The sequence below is a fragment of the Scomber scombrus genome, chromosome 4 (genome assembly GCF_963691925.1).
Source record: "Scomber scombrus chromosome 4, fScoSco1.1, whole genome shotgun sequence".
NCBI classification, from domain to species: domain Eukaryota; kingdom Metazoa; phylum Chordata; class Actinopteri; order Scombriformes; family Scombridae; genus Scomber; species Scomber scombrus.
The window spans coordinates 2992798-3013777 of NC_084973.1; the positions used below are offsets into that span (position 1 = coordinate 2992798).

Genomic DNA, 20980 nt, shown 5'->3' on the forward strand with positions numbered 1-20980 from the left:
GCACCACAGATAGGAATAAATGAACATGTCCAGCCGTTACTCTAAACTGTTACATATCACATTCAAGCTGCTAACATGGGAGGGTGATTAGCCTAAATGCCTTTAGACCCACTGGTCTATATCCAATAGCTATGATGGATATCTCACAGTGAAGGCAATCAGAGCCCATGTGGTGTAGCCGGTGGTCACCAGTTGTCGTAAGGACCAATCAGAGGCAAATTAATTTAGACTATTCCTACCAGGGTGATCGCTTGCCAGATACCAGCTTAATGCACTCTCAGCTCAATCATTCAAGCTATCCTTAAAGCCTGCGAAGAAGGCAGTAGGCATGACTTTTACACTAATGTGGAAAGGCTAATGAAAGCACTCAAGCTAGTACCTGACAATCACTTAGGCTGGCTAACTCTGGCAAGTGATTGAAAGCCGCCACAGGAATGCGAGGACAGCGCCGTAAATTGGTCAAATTAGCTCGTTTGCAGTGATTACAACCCATTAATCCTCCACAACATAGCACATGTTCACTTGTCCCAACCGATACATCTCTCGGCTCAAAAATGGAAACACAGCTGTGATGTCACGGTTGTCATAAAAGTCAGGGCACTGAATAATGACATGAATGCTTAATGAGCAATTGCCGGGTTAAAACAGGAGATGCTCAGATCAAGGTGAACTAAATGATGGTAATTCATGATGTTTCCAGAGTATGCGGTAAGAGAATGCAGAGGACTGTCACTCCTTTTTTTCCTCCCCCTGCTAACTTCTAACTTAGAATATGTCTTTTCTTGCCCCCAGAATTCAGGGCATTACTATTAGTGGCAGGTGGGGAAGTTGAAGATGAAAGAAATCCACAGAGGAAGACTCACTTTGAGGTTTAACGTCATGTAGCAGCTTTCGATCTGCAAAGACAGAGAGATAGAACGAGACAAAGAGGAGAGAAAGTGGTGATTAAAGTCGAAGCCTCTGTGAAGTGACTCAAGTGTGGTCTCAGATCCAACAGCCCTGAGTAGAGAGATGCTCTTCTGCTGACTGTGCTATAGATGATATACAGTATGTGATAATGGCCAGGCAGGCATCATTACTGTCCTCACATCACCATAGATAAAGGTGCTGAGGTGCAAACTGCTCAAAGGCTTGGAAATGCCTCTAAGTGGGGTAATTATCTCCTAACACAAGCCCAAAAATAGGTTTGATTTATTTGAGAAGGAGGAAGTCACTCACTTTTGACTACCAGACAACCAGAGGAACCAATTGAACACTGTAATCATATAGTAAATCATATTCTAGTAGGCCCAGTTGTGATGTTTTTCACCATTCTTTTGTTATAATTTTCCATAAACGATATTCCAACCCTGTATTGATGGTGGATTATATGATAATTAACATTACCAAGCTATATTACAAGCTTTAAAAAATACGATCAAATGATGCATTTAAATGTTGTAGAAGGGTTCTTTTTTTCCAGACAGGTCAGTTAAAGAAAATCAACTTATACCCCTTTTTGACCGACAAGTTTCAGGAGATAAGGAGCCACAGGATCTAAACTAAAGGGCAAAGCTAGGAAATAAAAGTCCCTTTTGTGGGTTCCTTAAAGAGTAACTACACACCCTAATTCAGCTATCTCCCCCCGTCCCAGTATATAAACATATGTAGCAGAGGACTGCAAGGCAACGACTGTAGGGAGTGAGGCCTCATGGCTACATAGTGTGTGACTCAGGAGGTAAGGGGACACCGACTGACCATCGACCAGCCATGAGTAGCTACTGTCAGACTCTTTTTGTCCACACTGGAAAACATTGAGCTTTGACCGTCACTAGAAGTACATTCATGACCTTTTGTAAAAACCAAGAGGCTCTCCAGTGTATGTTTGTCTGTGGGGGAGTGTCATCATGTAGCCATTAGGGTAAACATTCTTTTTTTTTAATATAAATTCCATGACACAGATAAGTCCAAAATGGTCCACTCCATGTCAGCGTTGGCCTTTGAAAGATTCAGGGCTGATTTAAAACAGCAGAAGGGTGTTGAGCCGTTTTCAACCCAATATGAATACTAGCATTTATGTGTTTCATCACAAATTCATTTTACAGCTGTTTAAGTTAGCAGTACCGTTTTAGTTAAATCTGTAGAACCATCGAGATTACGCAAGTTAATCTGATAATAGATTAGCAGCATTTGAGATGCGAGCAGGAACCTTTTCGGTGCAAGAAATGATGGCTAACTAACTACTTTTATTCGTATCAGCAGTGTTGTTACAAGCTAGGTTTCTGTAATTCCCAACAAAATGTAATTAAAAACAGAAAACTGTATTCATTGATTACAGAGGCATAGTTGACCACTTTTGCTGGTGAGTCATGTTTTAATATGTGTTAGGCCACCACTAATGATACTGTAGATGGCGCGCTAATGTAGCTACCGAGAGGACCAAGCTACTTCACAGTTTTAGAGCTTTTACTGTACATGATGAGTTTAAACCTAAAAATGATACGATGTACATCAAAGTTTGACTGGGAGATTAAAAAAACAGGGTGCTATATACCAGCTAGCCTGTTATGCTAAACGGCTAACTCATGGAAGTAGCGTTGATTAACCGCAGCTAATTCAGCAACAGAAGTGTTTGCTTGGAATAGCTGTTGAAACGAACATCACCTGACAAAATTTACATTAAGCAGCTTGTTAATCAAATCCATTAACATTCATGTACTATTAATGCATTCAATAACCCAAACTTCTTCCCCGGAGTTGTCCTGTGCTTTCTGGTCTCACAGGTAATCTGGGCCTGTAGACGTCCGGATGACAGATTCTAGTCCCAGACCTTCTAGCTTCAGTGTTGATTTTCAATGTGCTTCTCTCTTCTATTCTTCCTCTCTCTCTCCTCTCTACCCCAACCGGTCGAGGCAGATGGCCGCCCACTTTGAGCCTGGTTCTGAGGTTTCTTCCTTTTTTTCTTGCCACTGTCACCAAGTGCTTGCTCATGTGGGAATGTTGGGTCTCTTTAAAATGAAACCTGACGATGTGTAAAGTACCTCGAGATGACTTTTGTTGTGATTTGGCGCTATATAAATAAAGATTGATTGACTGATTGCTTGTGACATTAATAATTCCAGTTATATTTCAAGTGTATTCTCTTTAAAACTGCAATTTTGACATCCAACCATCATATTTCAGCTTATTAGTGTTAGTGATAACACTGGTGACTGTCGCATTCAGGTTTTTAAGTCATTGCATGTGCATGACCCGAACAGTGCAATGACATTTCATTCCAAACGTCAAGCATCAGTTGAAGAGTGAATATCTGCACTTTTTTTTACCCCTTGACAGATTCAGTGTGACATACAATATGTCAAGTGAGCAGAGAAATAGCGCTGACATTATCATGCAGGAGACATCTGTGTCAATCCACAGCGTGATCCCCCCCCCCCCCCCCCCCCGCCCCCGACAAACACCTCAAGTTCAAACATGCTTGTGATGACTTGCCATGTTAGAGTGTATATATGATGATGATGATGAATGATAGGAAAATGATGTGAATGATGGTGATGATGATGCCCTAGCAGGGAGAAAGGTCTTACTCTGGGTACACAGCCCATCTGTGCAGTTCTCGGTGGCCTCGCTGTTCCCTTCACACATCTTCCCTCGGTGTCTGGGTGTTGGGGAGTTGCATCCGCGACTCCGCTGCTTCTCGCATTGGTTGCTGCACACGGTCCATTCGCTCCATTCGTCCCAGCCTCCGTCAACTGCGGCACGAGGACATGTACACGTATGGACAGAGAGATTAACAGATACACTGCATGTGTCTGCAAACACAGAGAAAAGGCAAATAGAAAGACTAAGACCAAATCCTTTCACAGATGGAGGTGCACAGGAGGCAGCCAAGTTCAAAGGAAAGCCAAAGAAACACAACATTACAGCAAAGCCTCTAATAGTAAACACATATCTTACAGAAATACTTCAATTTATATATCAAATATCAAAAAACCTTTTTATGCAGGAAGATTTTTTCATATTAGCTCTTCTTCTTATTTTCTTTATGTTGTGTGTTCAATGTTATAATATCGTAGCACTTTGAGTTTCACTATGAATTAAAGGAGCAGTACAGACTAAATGCATTATTATTTATTAGTATGTGTTTAGAACAGAGCTGGAGTCTGGAAGTGATTAACCTAGCTTAGCATAAAGACAGCAGGCATGGGGAAACAGCTAGCAAGCTTTATTCAGTTTAAAAAAAAAAAAAAGAGCCTATATCAACACTTTTAAAGCTGTCTTATCCGCACAGTGTATCTTGGTTAAGCACGTGTCTAAATACAAATATAACAGGGCAACTGGTGCCTTTTCCGGATAAACAAGAAGTGATTTCAACACTAATATCAGCGTGTGGCTAAAATGCGAGCTGCCAGAGACCAAAACTTAAAAGCATTGAATTAGAGACAGGATTCAAAAGGATTATGTGGTTAGATATACTACATTATATGGATCATATGTACTGTGAAAAATAAGATTAATGGGTCTGTCACAATAATTATGTTATCGACTTATCATACAATTCTGTAATTATCAACATCATCATGTCTATATATGGACTTATCGTATGATACATGGACATAACCTTGATCATTTATGACCTCAGTATTGCCACACTTCACATTAGCAGCTAAGAGGCTATTCATGTCACACTGGCTAAGCAAGTAGTGTCCTCCATTCCTCACTGTGCACGTCCTGAGTGTGTTTTTACAGAAACATAGCGCCCACTCTCCAATCCGCTTGCATTATTATGTTATCATATTATCATTATATCAGTGGTATAAAATGATCTTCAAATGACAATAATATTGCTTATCGCGATTATTTCTGAGACACTATATCGTCCAACAACAGTAGATATCCCGACAGGCTTAAAGCTAAAGAGGGCATCCAACTCTAACTATTTCTACATGTTCTGAACATGGATCCCATCATCCAAAAACAAAAGCCCACTGTTCCAAAGTCCTTTACTCTAAAGTTACACTATCCCTATAGTTTTTTTCCCCTTTTGCATCTAAGTGTGCTTTGGTGTGCAAGTTATCATTTTATCCCAAACCATGATCTTTCTCTAACCTTAACCAAGTGTTTTCTGTGTCTTAACCAAACCAGACCTTAACCACAGCTTTGTCACACCATAAAACATCATTATTTTTTAACAAGCACGTCAAAATACACTAAGATATTAATGGCAAAAGGCGACAGAGGTAGTCTAATCATAATTCATGGCAGAGGTTATCAGACATTATGTTTACTACCTGACAAAACAGCTTTTTAAAAATATATTATTGAGGTCTTCTGCTACATTAAATCAGCAGTTAAGGCAAACAAGCAACATCATATTTATTCACTTTACATGGAGCTAAAATTAATACCAAATTATGTTAAATGCTTGCATTTAAATTATGTTAATGCAGATAAGAATGAGTTAGCATCTGTTTATGAGTCAGGAATGATCTTTTAGAAGGAGTATATGTTTACCGGTAACCCAGATCTGTTAAATTGAACAATATGTTAATGGAGTCTGAAAAGCAGTAAGGCCAGCAGTCACTGAACTTCAACAACTCCAGAGTGTGTGTTTTCACAGCCTTCGGAGCAGTGGGCTTTTGTTGTTGGAATAATGGGGCATTGGACTAATGGGCTTTCAGTCCAATGGGACATTTTTAGAACTATTGGGGTATTGGAATAATGGGCCGTTGGAGCAATGGGCAGTCCCCAATGCACCGAGCTGTTCTTAAAGAAATAGTTACGGCATGTGACTCCCTCTGTATAAAATAAAACACGTTCATTATCCAACTTTAGAAGTATTGGTAGCCACATGTTTCAACCTTATAAAAAGCCAGGCTAGATGTTACCTGAGATGATGTTATAAAATTATTTCCAATTTTCAAATATAAAACAGGTCTTATTATCCGTTACATGACTGCAGACTGTGTCGACTTTCAGTTTAATGCCGTACATCGAACTTGTTCTTCCTTAGTAGTCACACACATATTCAGAAGACACACACGGGACGAAGTGGCGTTCCAGCTTGAGAGACATTTTATCCTCATTAACCCCCCGGCCTGTTTATATAATGGGATTTGATGCAGGGCTATGAAACCAAGACAGAATGGTGGATGCTAATAGCGGGGATTCTTCCGTCATCTTATCAAGGAAGAACTCATCATGCTTAGCTTAACAAATATTGGGAGACCATATGGCGTCTGAAGATTTTTTTGGCAGCAGTTGCGATGCCCATAATACAGTTTTGTGGGTGGTGGAGAAGGTAATTTTCCTTTGTGATGTTCCAGGGGCCCTACCTACACACTACATTTGTTTGCGGTTTCGTCTCAGAAATGCAAACGATATGTTAGTATGTGGTAGAGAGAATACTGGCTCTTAGTTTGATCCCAGTTACTGGTATGTGCATGCATATCGTTTCTCCTGACAGTTCCCTTATGACTTGGGGCTCTGACTCCATCGAATGAGCTTTTCTATCTACTCGTAAACAAGAGATAAAGCCTGACTCACTATCACTACTGCAAAACTGCATCACTTTTAACATTCTATGGATGATTCAAGTCTTTAATATCTATACCTATATAAAAAAAAAAGAACATTTTTATTGCTGTTTATATTTTGTTATCGTGTTTTACGCCTTTATATGTATACTTTTTAAAGTATTTGTCTGTAATGGAGCCTCCCAGCCTTGTATAAGTCGACAATACACATCTTTCATACTGAAGTCATTGTTTTGCTGCTCATTGTATTATTCATGTCAAGTTTTTTTTGTATTTGTTTTGGTGACATTTTTGCAGCTTAGCAGACACTCATTTATAATTTTTGTTCCCTTTACTTTTATCAGTTGAGCCTATTTTTTGCTTGGTTGAACATAATTTCAAAGCAGGTTTGCTATGTTACATAAAATGACAATAATTAGTAAGCAAATGGACATTTATGGTATGTGCAAACTTGCAAAAAAGCCTTAATACTGTAGCTGTAATATGTAATGACTGCACCCCTTAGTAAGACCAGGCTGCCAATGCAGAGGCTTGAAGCCAAGATACACTCAATCCCATCACAAGATAAGTCTGTCTGCAGAGTCCATTGACTATTTTACAGGATCTCTGTTAGATACTGAGCCAAGATCTTAAAGATCTAAAGAGCCAAGCTGAGACAAAGACAAGTGAACACACTCCACTGTTTGGACCTGGATCTATTCCTGTGAAACTTTATCATGATGTCATAAGTGAAAGTCATTTAGTAGAAAATAAATCATCTATTGATCTGTATAAAACAGCTGGGTGTTATAATTTTTAGTAAATGTTACTCAAACCGGAATAATTAATTTGTTGGGGACTATTTTCAGCAGTGGATTAATACACGTTGCCTCAGCGAGTTGTTTCTGGCAGCAGGACAGTGTGTGTGGGATTGAGTGAAAATAAACTACAGTGTGCGTGTGTTCATGGTAATAAAGAAAAATGTCACCCAGTGCAACAGCGTGACTCATCGATGTTTTTAATAGTTTTTGGACAGAGGAGCTCTATGACACACAGGAATACGATATATTTGGCTTTGGATCCTTGCTAGTATCAATTCATTGTCGGCTTTGGTCTTTTTCAAAGGATTTGTTGAAAATAATAATAAAAAAAACCCCACAGAATCTCTCCAAACTTGTCCTTTGTGAGACTATGAAACTATGCCCACATGACGACTACTTTGTACTACAAATCCCGAGATACATGGCTTTGTCCTTCAACAGATGTGGACACTGCAGTCATATGACACTACAATCTGTCAGCAGTAGTGTAAAATAAAGATAATACACACACTTCTTCTTCAGACAGCATTATTTGGACACCTGACTGAGATGAACTGGTATTTTAACAAGAAACAGTTAACATGATACGTTGTGTTCATGCTCAGCTGTGACAAGCTAAAACTTATGGTGCCTAACATCTGTACTCCAAAGTTGGAATTTCTGAGTTTCCAGTGAGAAATTTCCACTGGAATGTCCAATGAAGTTGGATTTCCGACTCGGTACGTCGGAAGAACCTCACCAGCCCCGACCTCAAAATCCAAAAATGGCTGCCTTGTGCATCAACAGTGTGAAAGTTGTAGTGATATCCTGTTTCTTAGCAATTCTGTCTTATTTGTGTCTCAGTAAATTAGTCTTATACAACAGCACTGTCCAACTTTTGGTTGCGCAAAATACAGTGTAACGCATTTTTATCAACTGATATTGCTATTAATGGCTAACAATGGCTAAACCTGGCTAAAATTGGGTTTCTAACTTCTTGAACAGGTGTGATGTCATTACTAACTCCGACTTCCAACTTCTGAGGTAAATGGAATGCTGCTTTAGTGCAAATAGTAGCAACAGTAGAAAGGAGTCATAAAGTTAGTGAACTGACTCCTTAATTGTAGCAATAATGTATCTAATGTATCTTTAGTTATCTAACATTATCAACCGTAAGCTATTGGTCATACAAGATAAAATAAGGCTGTATCAACTAAACCCCTGACTGTGTCGAATTATGAAGTGAAGTATTACTAATGAATTCATCTTTCTATTTTTAGGCCAAAATTTCACTTAAAACTGTAAAAACTCTCATTTGACTTGTAATCACCCATCGTCCTCTTTGTACTGTTATTCTCAGAGGAAGACGTGAATGCAGCTGATAATTAATGAGGTGTAGATGCCATCACCGCCAATACACTTTGGGACTACACACTAAACAATCTGTATTGACCTAGTTTAAATCACCTGTTTTTCTCCGAGCACTTGACTCTCCACAGCATGAGATTCATTTCTATTAGTATTCTCTCCTCTCATCGCCACTTCTTGTTAAGTGGCTATCTGCCTCGTCATGGGTGCGGCCTCTGACCTCATCCATCCTCCTCGCTATCCTTGCACTCAGACCATCATTAAGGCAGTGCTCTGGGCTCTAGGCTTGTCAGAAGTGAACAGGCTTGTCAGTCAGCAGGTCAGACAGCCGGGTTCACGGTAGCCTACGCTTTGCTCCCGTCTGCATTTCCTTCCGTCCGACAAAGACACGATGACAGGGCGACACCTGCTTCCCCTCGTAAGTTCAGTCATTCCGCCATGCCTACAGGCCGCGGTGGCGGCACAGGTCGGCTTTTCTCCGCTCATGAAGTAGATTCTTACTCCTCTTCTTTTTGCGCTTAATTATTTTTTCGTGAGAACTCAGCACCGTAAACATAACCCACTCACCCACCCCTATAGCCATCCACATTAAAGGCTGACAGCTTTAATTAGCTGCGTGAGGCATTTAGTTTATGAAGTCAGACAACGCCTTTAAATTTCACTTTTTTTTTTTTTGGGGGGGGGGGGGGGGGGGGGGGGGTTGAGGGCTACAGGCCAGAAAACCAGACGTTACTGCACCTTGAAAAGCAAAAGCTGAGTCATTGTTATTGATCACCCACCTCATCAGAGTTTTTCCTGCAACAGAAATCCCAGCAGCTGACAGTGTCATTTTCTGTGCCGCCTTCATAAAAAGAGGCATGCCGCTCGCAATCTCAAGTATATATGTATACGCATGAATACAACGCTTGGATTTATTAATAGATATGCACATAAGAAAATGTAAGAAAATACTAAAATGACACCCACTCACTGATATATGGAAGGAAAGTTTAGCACATTATGAGTTAGAGCTAGACTGAAATATCTGTTATGTGGCTTGTACAGACAGTTTAAAGCTCATGGGGTTTATCAGTGATGAAGATCAAGTTACACAGTGTTTTAGCTTGACAATATATCATCAAATCATATATAAATTCATGTTAATTTGTCGTAGGTCAGCAATTAATGACTATTCATTCTGTATGTTTGTATTTAATGATTAGACTGTGTGCTGTGTTCATATGTTTTTTAGATGTTTTTATATCTTTTAGATATTTTTGGATCTTACAGGGATCTTCTTTTGGCACTTTTTGTACACATAGGGCCTGATTTACTAAGATCCCAAATAGTGGGTACTAAATTGCGTGCACGGTGCAATAGATTGCGCGTTTCGTTTGCGTGTGTTTTGCAGGTGATTTCAAGTTTGCACACGTTTCTACACACGCAGACCTTTAGTAAATCAGTGTTTTATTATTATCATATTCTTGTTTTATTAGTACAATTTTGAATTTTTCGGTATCTCAGTATTTTGGTAATTATTCATTCCTTCATTCATTTTCCATACTGCTTATACTAGAGGGTTGTGGGGAGGCTGGAGCCAATCCCAGCTGACATTGGGCAAGGGCGGGGTACACCTCCATCATAGGGCTAACATACAGTAGAGAACCAATCATTCACACTCACAAACAAATATATGGGCAATTTTTAGAGTGACCAATTACCTGTGTAGGAGGAAACTAGGGTACCTGGAGGGAACCCACGCAGGCACAGGGGGAACACGCAAACTCCACACAAAAAAGCCCCAGCTGGCTGGTGGATTCAAACCCAGAACCTTCTTGTTGTGAGGTGACAGTACTAACCACTCTACTACCATGCCCCTCTTTTAGTAATGATTTTATGTATTTATTATCTCTATTCAGACTTCTGAATGCAAAATATGGGTGCCTGTGGGCCAAAAAGATCAATATGCATTCTGGTAGATCATTTTAGACAACGGTACTTTGTAGGTACCTTTGTACTTTGTGTACTGCCCCAAAAGCTTTATGTGTATCTTGAAGGTCTAACAAACATGTTGAATGCATTTACTGCCTCATGAAACATTTCAAAACAAACAAACAAGTAAACAAGTATTTTGAAACCTGCATTGTCATCCACGTTTTCTAGAGCGCATCCTCAATAATGTGAAATTTGGGACAGGAAATTGTGTTGTGCACATGTACAGTATATGCACCCTTGGGCTTGTCAACAAGATTCAAGATCAAAACAGGATACTGTGGAACTTTTACTAAAGCTGTGACTCATTTCCATACAACTGTACATACTAATGCTAAGCATCTGTCATTGAAGTCAGTATGCATACTAAAATATGCTTAACTTTTGAGTGTGCTGTTGGACACTGTTGTTCCACAATGCAATACACAAAGGAAATAGGTGCGGTTTGCAGCTGCAAAAGAGACAATGAACTGCAAATGTTGGTGAAACAGCTACAAAAACATCTTTCATCATCTTTGTCTTTGTGATTCTAAAGTTGCAGTTTGATTGGAATTCAATGTTGCACGTATTGAATCATATATATTACATTATATAATGGTGAAGTAGCAGTGTTAGTACATACTGCATATAATCAATATTTAGTAAGGCGCTAAGGTACAGCGAGTGAAAGAGCCTGCAGAACCACGCTGAAATTGGTTGTTTATCAGTCTCCAAACTGAAAAGCAGCTATGTGGTAGAAAAGGAGTTTGTTTTCTTATGTCCTTTCCACTGGTAACAATGCAGCACTTTGTCTGGTCACATAATGACAGAAATAGATGTTCTAAGCACAGATGATGCACAAAGTCTGAGATGACTTTTCACAAACAAAACGAAGGGGAAGTCAAAGTTTTCCCGTTAGTAAGAGGAAACCTGGAAGATGAGAAAAAAAAAAACCTTTACATGATAAACCTTGAGCTATACCACTTCTGTCTTCTACTATTTGGAGTGCAATTTACTTGAAATTTCCAACATGAAAGTATATAGAAAAAACACATTGTGTTACAACTGCTGTTCTTCTTTTGGTATTGAATTTATGTTGCAAAACATGTCTTGATATATTATTATTAATATTTGATATGACATATGACAAAATAAAGTAACTGACTACGCTGTATGGTTGTCTTTTATGACAGTAAGAACTTCTTTGCCCTTTAAAAGCCAATTAAATAGCAGTTAAGAATAATTACAAAATCAAAACATAGCATGAATGTAACATCTTAAAATCCTCTTTTAACTTCATTTAGAAACTTTGAATATTATAAGTGTATTACTCCCTCCATCCGACTGTTTCTCTCTTCCTGTTGCATATCTCTCTATCATCTTTTCTGTCATTCTCTGTTGCCATCATCATTACAAAGTGAGTTGTATATGCAAATGAACAATATTTAACTTCCCTCCATGGTGCCAACACCAGGAGCTCCTCACTCATTTGCCACTTCAAGCTCAAAGTCCACCAGGTGGCGCAACACACGGTGGATGTTAGAGATCTGCACTAGACTACAAACTACATTTCCTCATTTTCTGTAGTGTTGCCTTCAAGGACGGTAATATGTGGGTCTCACAAAACACTCCACTTACCATGTTACGCCAGCGATAGGGAAAAGCAGACACTTAAATACCATACTACTAAATGTATACATGGAAGAAAACTAGTTTCATGATACAAGGCCGAACCAGTGCCCAGTGAAGATCATCAGGGAGATGTTTCTCTGCTTGCTTTGAACACACCACCAATAGATTCAGTGAGTCTGATTGGAGGGGACACACACAATGCATTCTGGTTGTTGTAGTATTGCACCTTAAGTGCAGCATGGGGAAATCTACAGCCATTTTTTTCAGTTTTCTCATGTCATGGGGCACCAATTTTTTCAAAAATAACTGCACGTCTGCTACATAGGTGATCTATTTTAAAGAAACCATCATATTCCCAGTGGGAAATTCTACCTTTAAACTAGACCTAACTGCCTGTCCCATATCTATGTCTTGGCAGTCTGAAAGCCTCCCAAATTGAACAAATTTTCATGAGAAAGACTCGTTGGATGACCTTGCTAACTTCCGAACGAGAGCCTCCAAGATTCCCAAGCACTTTGGGAAAGCAAGACAAGCACATACATGTGGAAAACACAGCATGGCATCATCAAATGGTGTAATAACACAGCAATTTCATGTCATTTCTACTCATTTTTTGCTTTTCCCATGTAATTTCAAGCCATTTAGGCAAAATCAGTTGCCAAAAGCAGCCTATAGTTATACAAAAAGCTGAAAGTAGCCTTCGTTCCTGGGTGCCAGTTGATGCAGGGGAAATTACAATCATCAGTCGACCTATAGTTATATTGAGGACTGGAAGCGAAGCATTTCAGATGACGTTAATACAGTGTGACTTTTCTTTCTTTTATAAAGGTGGTTTTGGCTTATTAAAAGTTGCTAAAGTAGCAGGAGAGCACTGTTCGGGAAATGTTTACCGTCATATTGGGTATTTTACTGCCATTAAACCAATTATAGAATTTTAGACATCATTTTAACCCAAATGATGGTCATTCCCTAAAGTGACTTTTGTGCCTAAATCTAATCATGGCAAATGCGTAGACATGACACGTGAAATGTCCTTACAGTGGTTTACTATTCATATGCGCCACCCCATGAGATCACGTTGGAAAAACACGCCAACGCAATGTGGTGACAATTTGCAAGACAGCTGATAAATTTACATTTTACCACTTCAACAACTTTTCCTAAAACTGTTCTTCCTCTGTCTTTGACTGACTTTCTCAAACACTTTCTGTGTATGCTAAGGATTTTGCCACCTTCTAGTCTGACACTTCCAGGGCAAACCTTTTGTTTGTATTCTCACACTATGGGCAGATTAGGCTGGTGAAAACTGTACAACAGATAAACTACTTACTTTTAAATTCTTCCCTCTCAACACGGAACGACAACTTTCACATACTGGAAATATGCTCGCACTTGATGATCACGCATGGATGAGAAAGCACACATTTAATTATACAGGTGAGAATGACACTGAATATAAAAATATCAAGTGTGACTGGTTCACAGATCTGATTTACCTCAAAGCCTCATCTTGCCACTGGGTTGAACCTATGATGACCAGTCTATGATTCAGCTGTTTTTTTCAAGGCAAAACTCCACAGAAAAACTAAAGTTTACATTTTGTGTGACTGGTACAACTCTCTCTTTTTAATACTACTTTGGAAGCCTTTAACTGGATCTACTGATCTCCTTTTTTCCACCTCTATCTCACAGTTGATGTGCAGCAGAAATGCACCACAGAGATAAGGTCTATTAAAGTGTAGAAAGAACCCATTTATATGTCAGGTTGTTGATATTAAACATATCTGATTCTGTCCTGATGGTTTCGATATGTCACAGATTTGAGATTTAGGTCTCTATACTGTACATATTTCAGGCAGAAATAACCTCACTGGTTAAATTAAACATCATTGCACAGAGCTAAAGGGCAACTGTTTTCTAGAGCAGTCTTCCTTCAATAAAAATGGCATTCATGTGCAACTAATTTAGCCTGTTCAGCATGTTCAATACTAACACAAAATGTTGACACTGCAAACTACTTAAGCAGACTGATGCTAGCATTTAGCTCAAAGCGCCACTCTACCTATAGCTGCTTTCGTCTCATGTTGCACTGGAATTTTGGGTTTTACAACTTGTAAATAGCGTTAATGCTAACATCTAAGTTGTAACTATGAGTGACACGTCTTTTCTGAAAGCTCCTATTTGACCAGGCACTTAGTAATACATAAGTCCCTGCCCTGCTGGAAAATACAGCTTGAGCTAACTGGTTTGACCAGTTTGAGCTAGGTTTTGATAGCTGGTAGCTGGACTAGTAGCTTAAACCATCTACTAGCTCAGAACTAGTAGCTGGTTTTGGTTAGGTTTTTGAAAGCAGGCAGTCCAGTTACAAGTAGTCAAAATCTAGCTCAAACTAGCAACTAGCTCAGAACTGTAAGCTGGTTGGAGCTAGGTTTTGCTAACTGGTAGTTCATCTTCCAGCTGTCAAAACTTAGCTCAAACTAGCTGAAGCCAGCTATTAGCTCAACATTGGTAGCTAGTTGGAGCTAGGTTTTGCTAACTGGTAGTCCATCTTCCAGCTGTCAAAAACCTAGCTCAAACTAGCTTAATCCATCTATTAGTTCAGAACTGGTAGCTAGTTGGCGCTAGGTTTTGACAGCTGGTAGTCCGCCTACCAGCTGCCAAAACCTAGCTCAAACCAGCTTGAACAAACTGACTCAGCAGGTAAATCTAGCAAGACCATCTAATGACCAGCTAAAGTTGGAAACTGGTTCTATTTGGATTTTACAACAAGGTGAAAACCAAGCAAACAGGGATGCTACATGACACTCACAATTCAATCAAAATGTAATAGACATAGTGCCACATTGTGAACACACAGCATTTTAAACCCTCTCTCAACCAACTGTCAAACAAGCATTGTTGTTTTCAATAGGGTCGTTTTTTTCTTCTGCCTATCATGATTTAATTACATCAATATGATTATTTCTATATCAGCTTTACCTTCAAGAAAATGGCTGTAAAATATAGCTATAATTCCATTTGGCAGACGTTAACGTTGATGGGCCTAGTTGAGACTGAATGTATAGCACTCACACTACAAGATAAGCCTTTCACTTTCGTTGTGAGAGCAAACCTCACCCTTCCAGTCAGAACAACACAGTCCCTCCCTGTTTGTTTCTTGTGAGGTGAAAACTCATTTCTCAGAGAAGTGCCTCGGCTCACCTTCCCCTCCTGAATCACACAGCGCACTGACTCACACCCCCCTGTCTCACCGCTGCTTCCTCCAGTCACTTCATTTTGCATCATAAATCCCCTCTCCTCTCCTTCTTTAAAAAAAAAAAACTTTTTATTTTCTTCCATGCAGCACTTCTCTCTGTGGCATGACCGCTCTCTGGTGTTGCAGGGATATTGTCAGGCCACTACGGATCTGTCCTTTGCCATCCTTATTATAGCTAGTGTGTAATGCTAATGAGGCAGTAGTTTAAGCTCATTGGAGTGATTTAAGTCACGGTGCATATCAGCAAGGGATGAATGTCTAATGTGTTAATGCGCGTGACATGCTGTGATGCCTTAAAAAACACCTGGCAGTACGGTATGCCGCCTGAAGACAAAGGAAAACAAAAAAAAAGAAGTGAAATAGAAGAATAAATAATTAAGAGCTTGTCATCCACTTATATCATCAGTAAATTACATGCCAGCATTGTTTTATCATCTTTGGCAGCCTGTCAAATTCCTTGAAATGTCACCTTAATCATTCTCAGTATTAATATTGACTTGTGACATGTTTAGAAAAGACAAACTTTTGCATCGATGCATCAGTGAGCTATTTTTATACAGAAGTTGAGGTGGTACAAACCTGGGCAGACAGCGTTGCAGGTGATCTTCTGCACAGACATGCCCTCGCAGAAAGCACCGCCGTTGAGAGGCGCCGGGTTAGTGCAGGTTCGAGATCGCTTCTGGACACCTCGCCCACACGGCACATTGCAGGGCGACCACTCGGTCCACAGGGACCAGCCGCCGTTCACTAAAGAAAGTTGGATAGAGTTAGAGAGAGCGAAAGGAAAGAGAGGTGGTGGTGGTGGTGAGAGAGAGGTGAGAGCATAACAACAACAACATATTACTTTTTACAGAACTCTGACATAGTTAAATACTCTAACAAGAGCCGGGGTTATTAATGATTATGCGGGCTCCGAGGCACTGCGAGGCAACAATGCATAACGGCTGAAACAGATTGAGCACAACGCCGATCTCGCCGTGGTGGATATACAGCTCCCTCTTTCCTAATTGCCAGTTCAATGTTCCTTGCTCTTGGATTAAGATAAAGGCGTGGAACTGTGTGAAAGCTAAGAAAACAGCCATTAAATGGAATTGCCATTTCTAAAGGCGACACTGACTCATACAGGCTGACAGGTTGGAGTCGACCACTTAGCGCTCTGACTGAGGCAGTTTACTCTATGATCTCTCTGTCTAACGTGTGTGTGGAAGCTGAATGTTTAGCAACCCTCTCAGAGCCAGTGAACCCGCATTTGCTGGAAGGCCTCTAGCAAATAAATACTTAATAAGCAACACTCCTTTTTAAATGAGATTAAGACACACAGTGGCTTATTTCCTTTCATAAAGTACACATTGATTTTAAATGAGAGGCAGTAAATTGAGTCTTTGAATAATACATTCGTCAGAATAAAGAGGAAACACAGCACTTCAGTGGAAAACATGGAGATGGGTCTCTTAATCGCTTGTGTAGGGATGCAGGACAACCCAAACAAATTGATCTGAAGTGGCATGTAAACAGTGTATCAGTTCAGAGTAACGGGTTATGAAAGGCAATAACAGGAGAAGAGAGCATAGCATACCAAACACTATAACGGTGGCTGTCACGCTACGCCTCTTGGCCACGATGTTGCTGGCCAGGCAGCTGTAGTTGCCCGAGTCAGAGAGACGAGCTTCGTTGATGATGAGGTTGTGGTCGGCACGGGTGTCGATGTTGTCGTCGGTCAGGGAGCTCAACAGCTCTTCGTTTTTCAGCCATTCCACCTGAACAAGACAAATAACAAGTAAAGATATGAGTGATATTTGCAACAAAATATCACATCTCCATTTAAACAAGAGAGAAACTCTAACATAATTCAGTTCAATTCAATTCAAAACCTGTTGTCTTCCCGTTGACCGTGGAACTTTTGTCCTCTTGGGTCAAAATTGACCCTGTTTGACTGTTTTTAAAGCATAAGGTATAAATGATCACCCAATTCTGTGTGCCAACTTCATTCCAACTTATTACCACAGGTTTTACACATACTGTTGGAAATTATGGTCAATAGGCCCCATTTAAATGACATTATTCCTCAATTTTGAGTTAACACCTATCGTCCTCCTGGGTCAAAATTGACTTGACACAATATCACAATTAAATACAAAATAAAATAAAATAAATAACAATAACAAACTAAATGTAGGATCATCGCTTTTTATATTTATAGTTATTTGCTTGATGTGCCCAAATGAAATTTTGGTGTCATGTGTGGACACACAAAGTGTCTCGACAAAATTTGTATTATTATTATTATTATTATTATAAATTATGTATTTATTTAAAGTCGCAGTGTGTAAGATTGAGTGCCATCTAGCGGTCATGTTGCAGATTGCAACAAACTGAACCTACAAAGGTCACAAAACGCCCTCTCTAGAGCCAGTGCTTAGTTTGTCAGTTCTGGGCTACTGTAGAAACATGGCAGTGCAACAGGATCGTTGGAAGAGGACCCGCTCCTTATGGAAATAGGTAATGAAAACACAATGATTCTTATTTTCAGGCGATTCTACACTAATTAAAACATACTTATGAATATAATAGTCCATTTCTACCAAGTCTGTTCTACTACATTGCCACTAAATTCTACACACTGCACCTTTAAAAGGAAAATACAGATAAATCAATACTTGTGTAAATGCTGTTAAGCCAGACAACTTATTTTAAACTGCACTTTTTTGGCAAGATGTTCCACAAACCAAGTTAAAAAGCAATACAGTCGCAAAAATCAAAACACAGTACAGTAAAATGTGGCAGCTACAGCAATAGCAACAAAATCAGCAAAAGAAGTAAAAGATCATTCTAGTTTATTACAACTCAGGGACTTATTTTCTCAGTTGTTGCCATCATTCTACACTAAGTAACCGCTGAGAACAGAAACACTGCTAGAAAGTCAGACAAAACTGGCTTCATTAAGAGTTACAAGTGAAAGTGAGCACAGCTGAAATGCTGGTAATAATCCCGACACTGCACTGGAAATCTGTCAAAGTTAAACCAGCAAGCCAGTCCGAACGCTGTGAAATAAAGAGTAGTAATATTGTTTGTGCTTTTGAATCTAGGCTTTTCAAAAGATAGTGTCAGGTGCATGTGGCCAAAATCACATTTTCATTAAAAAAAAAGATGCCCACATACTGACAGAAAAGTAGAAGTTGCAACATTGTAACATTAACTCATGTCTTTTTTGTCACATGAAAAAAAACAATATTTAATTTTTTCATCTTAAGAGCATTTTCTATTTTTTATCGGTCTTTTTATAAAACAACTGTGTGAATTGTGATGGACAAAAATAATAAAGGGTTGTAATGAACCAAAACCAAACCATAAACACATCGTGCATGAGTAGAAAGAAAATAACTAGCAATTAAAAAGCTGCAGCTGTAACACATGTGCTATTAAAGTCAGTATGAGTGTCAGTAGTAAGCAGCTGCTGAATCATCCCTGCATGCACGTGTCATGTATCCTGTATGGCAAGAGATGAGGGTCAAACTTGACAACTGGAGACACTTTCAAGCTACAGTAAATGATGGTTCTGGCATGCATCATTGTCAGTGAATGAGACACTGACTTCTGGATGATGTGAAGTGTTTGCAGATCACAGGTGAAGTCAAATTATACAGTGATGAAAGTAGACTATAATAACACTGTATATATAACTTTATAAGTGAAAGTACAGTATGTTCTCATTTTCAGTTCATATCATGTCCTCATTGTCAAATGACATATGATCAGTGTGCTTTTAGATTTTAGAGCCTCACAGCATGATTTAGTTTTACTCATAGTCTTATGACTAAAATGACATTTTAGTTAGATACATCAATATGGTTTTAGTCTAATTTCATTTGAATACATATTATCAGATTTGAGTTGACAACAGTAGATTAAGTCAAATAAAATCTGACAGTTAAGTTGAACTATAATCATTATTTCAATGCTTCTCTAGAATTTCCAGCTAATTTTCTATATACACTGATTTCCCTACAAACTCATTATAAGCCAGGTTTACATGGAAACTTTTTTTCATTCCGATTGAAGATTTCAACTGACTAACTGTTTACATGTGACGTGATCTATTCCGATCTGGTGTTTACACGTGCCACCGCATTTAATCAGAACGGACGTTTTGCAGCTGTGTGACATGCGCAGATTGATGTAGAGAGCGATCTGTCAACTGATTAGCGCAGTAGTTGCTGTTGTTGTGACACTTTTATTCAAGCGTGTACTTCTTCCATCTAAACATGCGATAATATTTAAGTCTCTTAGAGTTTGAATTAGAAACGAGCTCTCCGCCGTGGACCAGTTGCTCTGCTTGGAAGCCGCCATATCTACAAGTAAGGAAATGTCACTGCTCACATAGGCTACGTCAAGTCGGAGCATGTGCAGAAAGAACACAGCGAGACAACTTTCTGTTTCACCATTTACATGAAAAAAACATGTAAATGTGTTTATTCTGATAGAGGTGTTTACACGGAGCATTCTCATTCGGTTTGTGCTTCTAAACCGATTCTAATCGGAATATTAGGCTCCATGTAAACCCGGCTATAAACTCCTGGAAGAAACATCCATTTAATTGTTATTATGGAATGATGTCAAGGTTTGAATGTGCAGTACAGACACAGTTTTAACAGTTTGGATATGAAACATGTCTTTATTCATCTTAAAATCAAATACAAATAAAACCAAGACTTATATTAAAGAAACAAGACCATCTCAGACAATATCAACATAACATCGATGAGCATACTTTGATATACTTCACTGTCTACCATCATTAGAACAAAGTCCTCATTTTCAGTTGTTATGACCAGTAACCCTGTGTGTTCAACCCTCTTTGCAATGTTGTTCTTTGGAGTCAATTGTGTACTTAGAACTATGTATAAGAGCTGTTGAAAGTTGCCAGGATACACTAGTTTAACTGCACTCAGTGGTTTTTCGTGTGTATGATTGGGTCTAACACCATGAATACCTGAAAACCCCTAACCAGAACCCAAATTTGCAGCAACAATACAAATACAAGCAGGAGACACAAGAGATTTTTCAGGATTGAGGCTAGCATTCACCCTGCCATTGACATTTAAGCATACCGAAACCTCAACTTTTTCATATTTGGTTCTACTCCCCTTAAAACTACCCAGTCCCACTCACAAATGCTGGTTACCTGCACCCTACTGGTCCCACCCCGCTTGTAAAAACCGCCACTGCTAAAGCCATTAGGCAGTCCAAAAGCAGCACTATAACCAATTACCAGCAACAGAGAGGAAAACTAATTATGAATTACAAACTTAGTGACGCTTTACTGCCTCAACTCTGGTAAGAGAGCTGCATCGCTGCATTTGCAAATTACATTGGTAGTGTGGCAGAATGGGCCAGGCTGATGGATTTATAGGAAGCATGCAGACACCCTTTATAATAAACAACACTCAGGCTTGATGCAAATAGGAAGTGCCTGTAGGCAT

General features: G+C 39.3%; 1 protein-coding gene across 1 annotated transcript in view; it reads right to left on the reverse strand.

Annotated features, from left to right (window-relative positions):
* Positions 1 to 20980, reverse strand: part of unc5db (unc-5 netrin receptor Db) — a 175945-nt gene that overhangs the window by 56461 nt on the left and 98504 nt on the right. The window contains exons 7-10 of the mRNA XM_062417029.1: positions 17077 to 17257; positions 16080 to 16247; positions 3567 to 3731; positions 864 to 896 (exon numbers count right to left, since the gene is read on the reverse strand). Of these exons, the coding sequence (XP_062273013.1) occupies positions 864 to 896; positions 3567 to 3731; positions 16080 to 16247; positions 17077 to 17257 (547 nt within the window). The remainder of the gene's footprint in view (positions 1 to 863; positions 897 to 3566; positions 3732 to 16079; positions 16248 to 17076; positions 17258 to 20980) is intronic.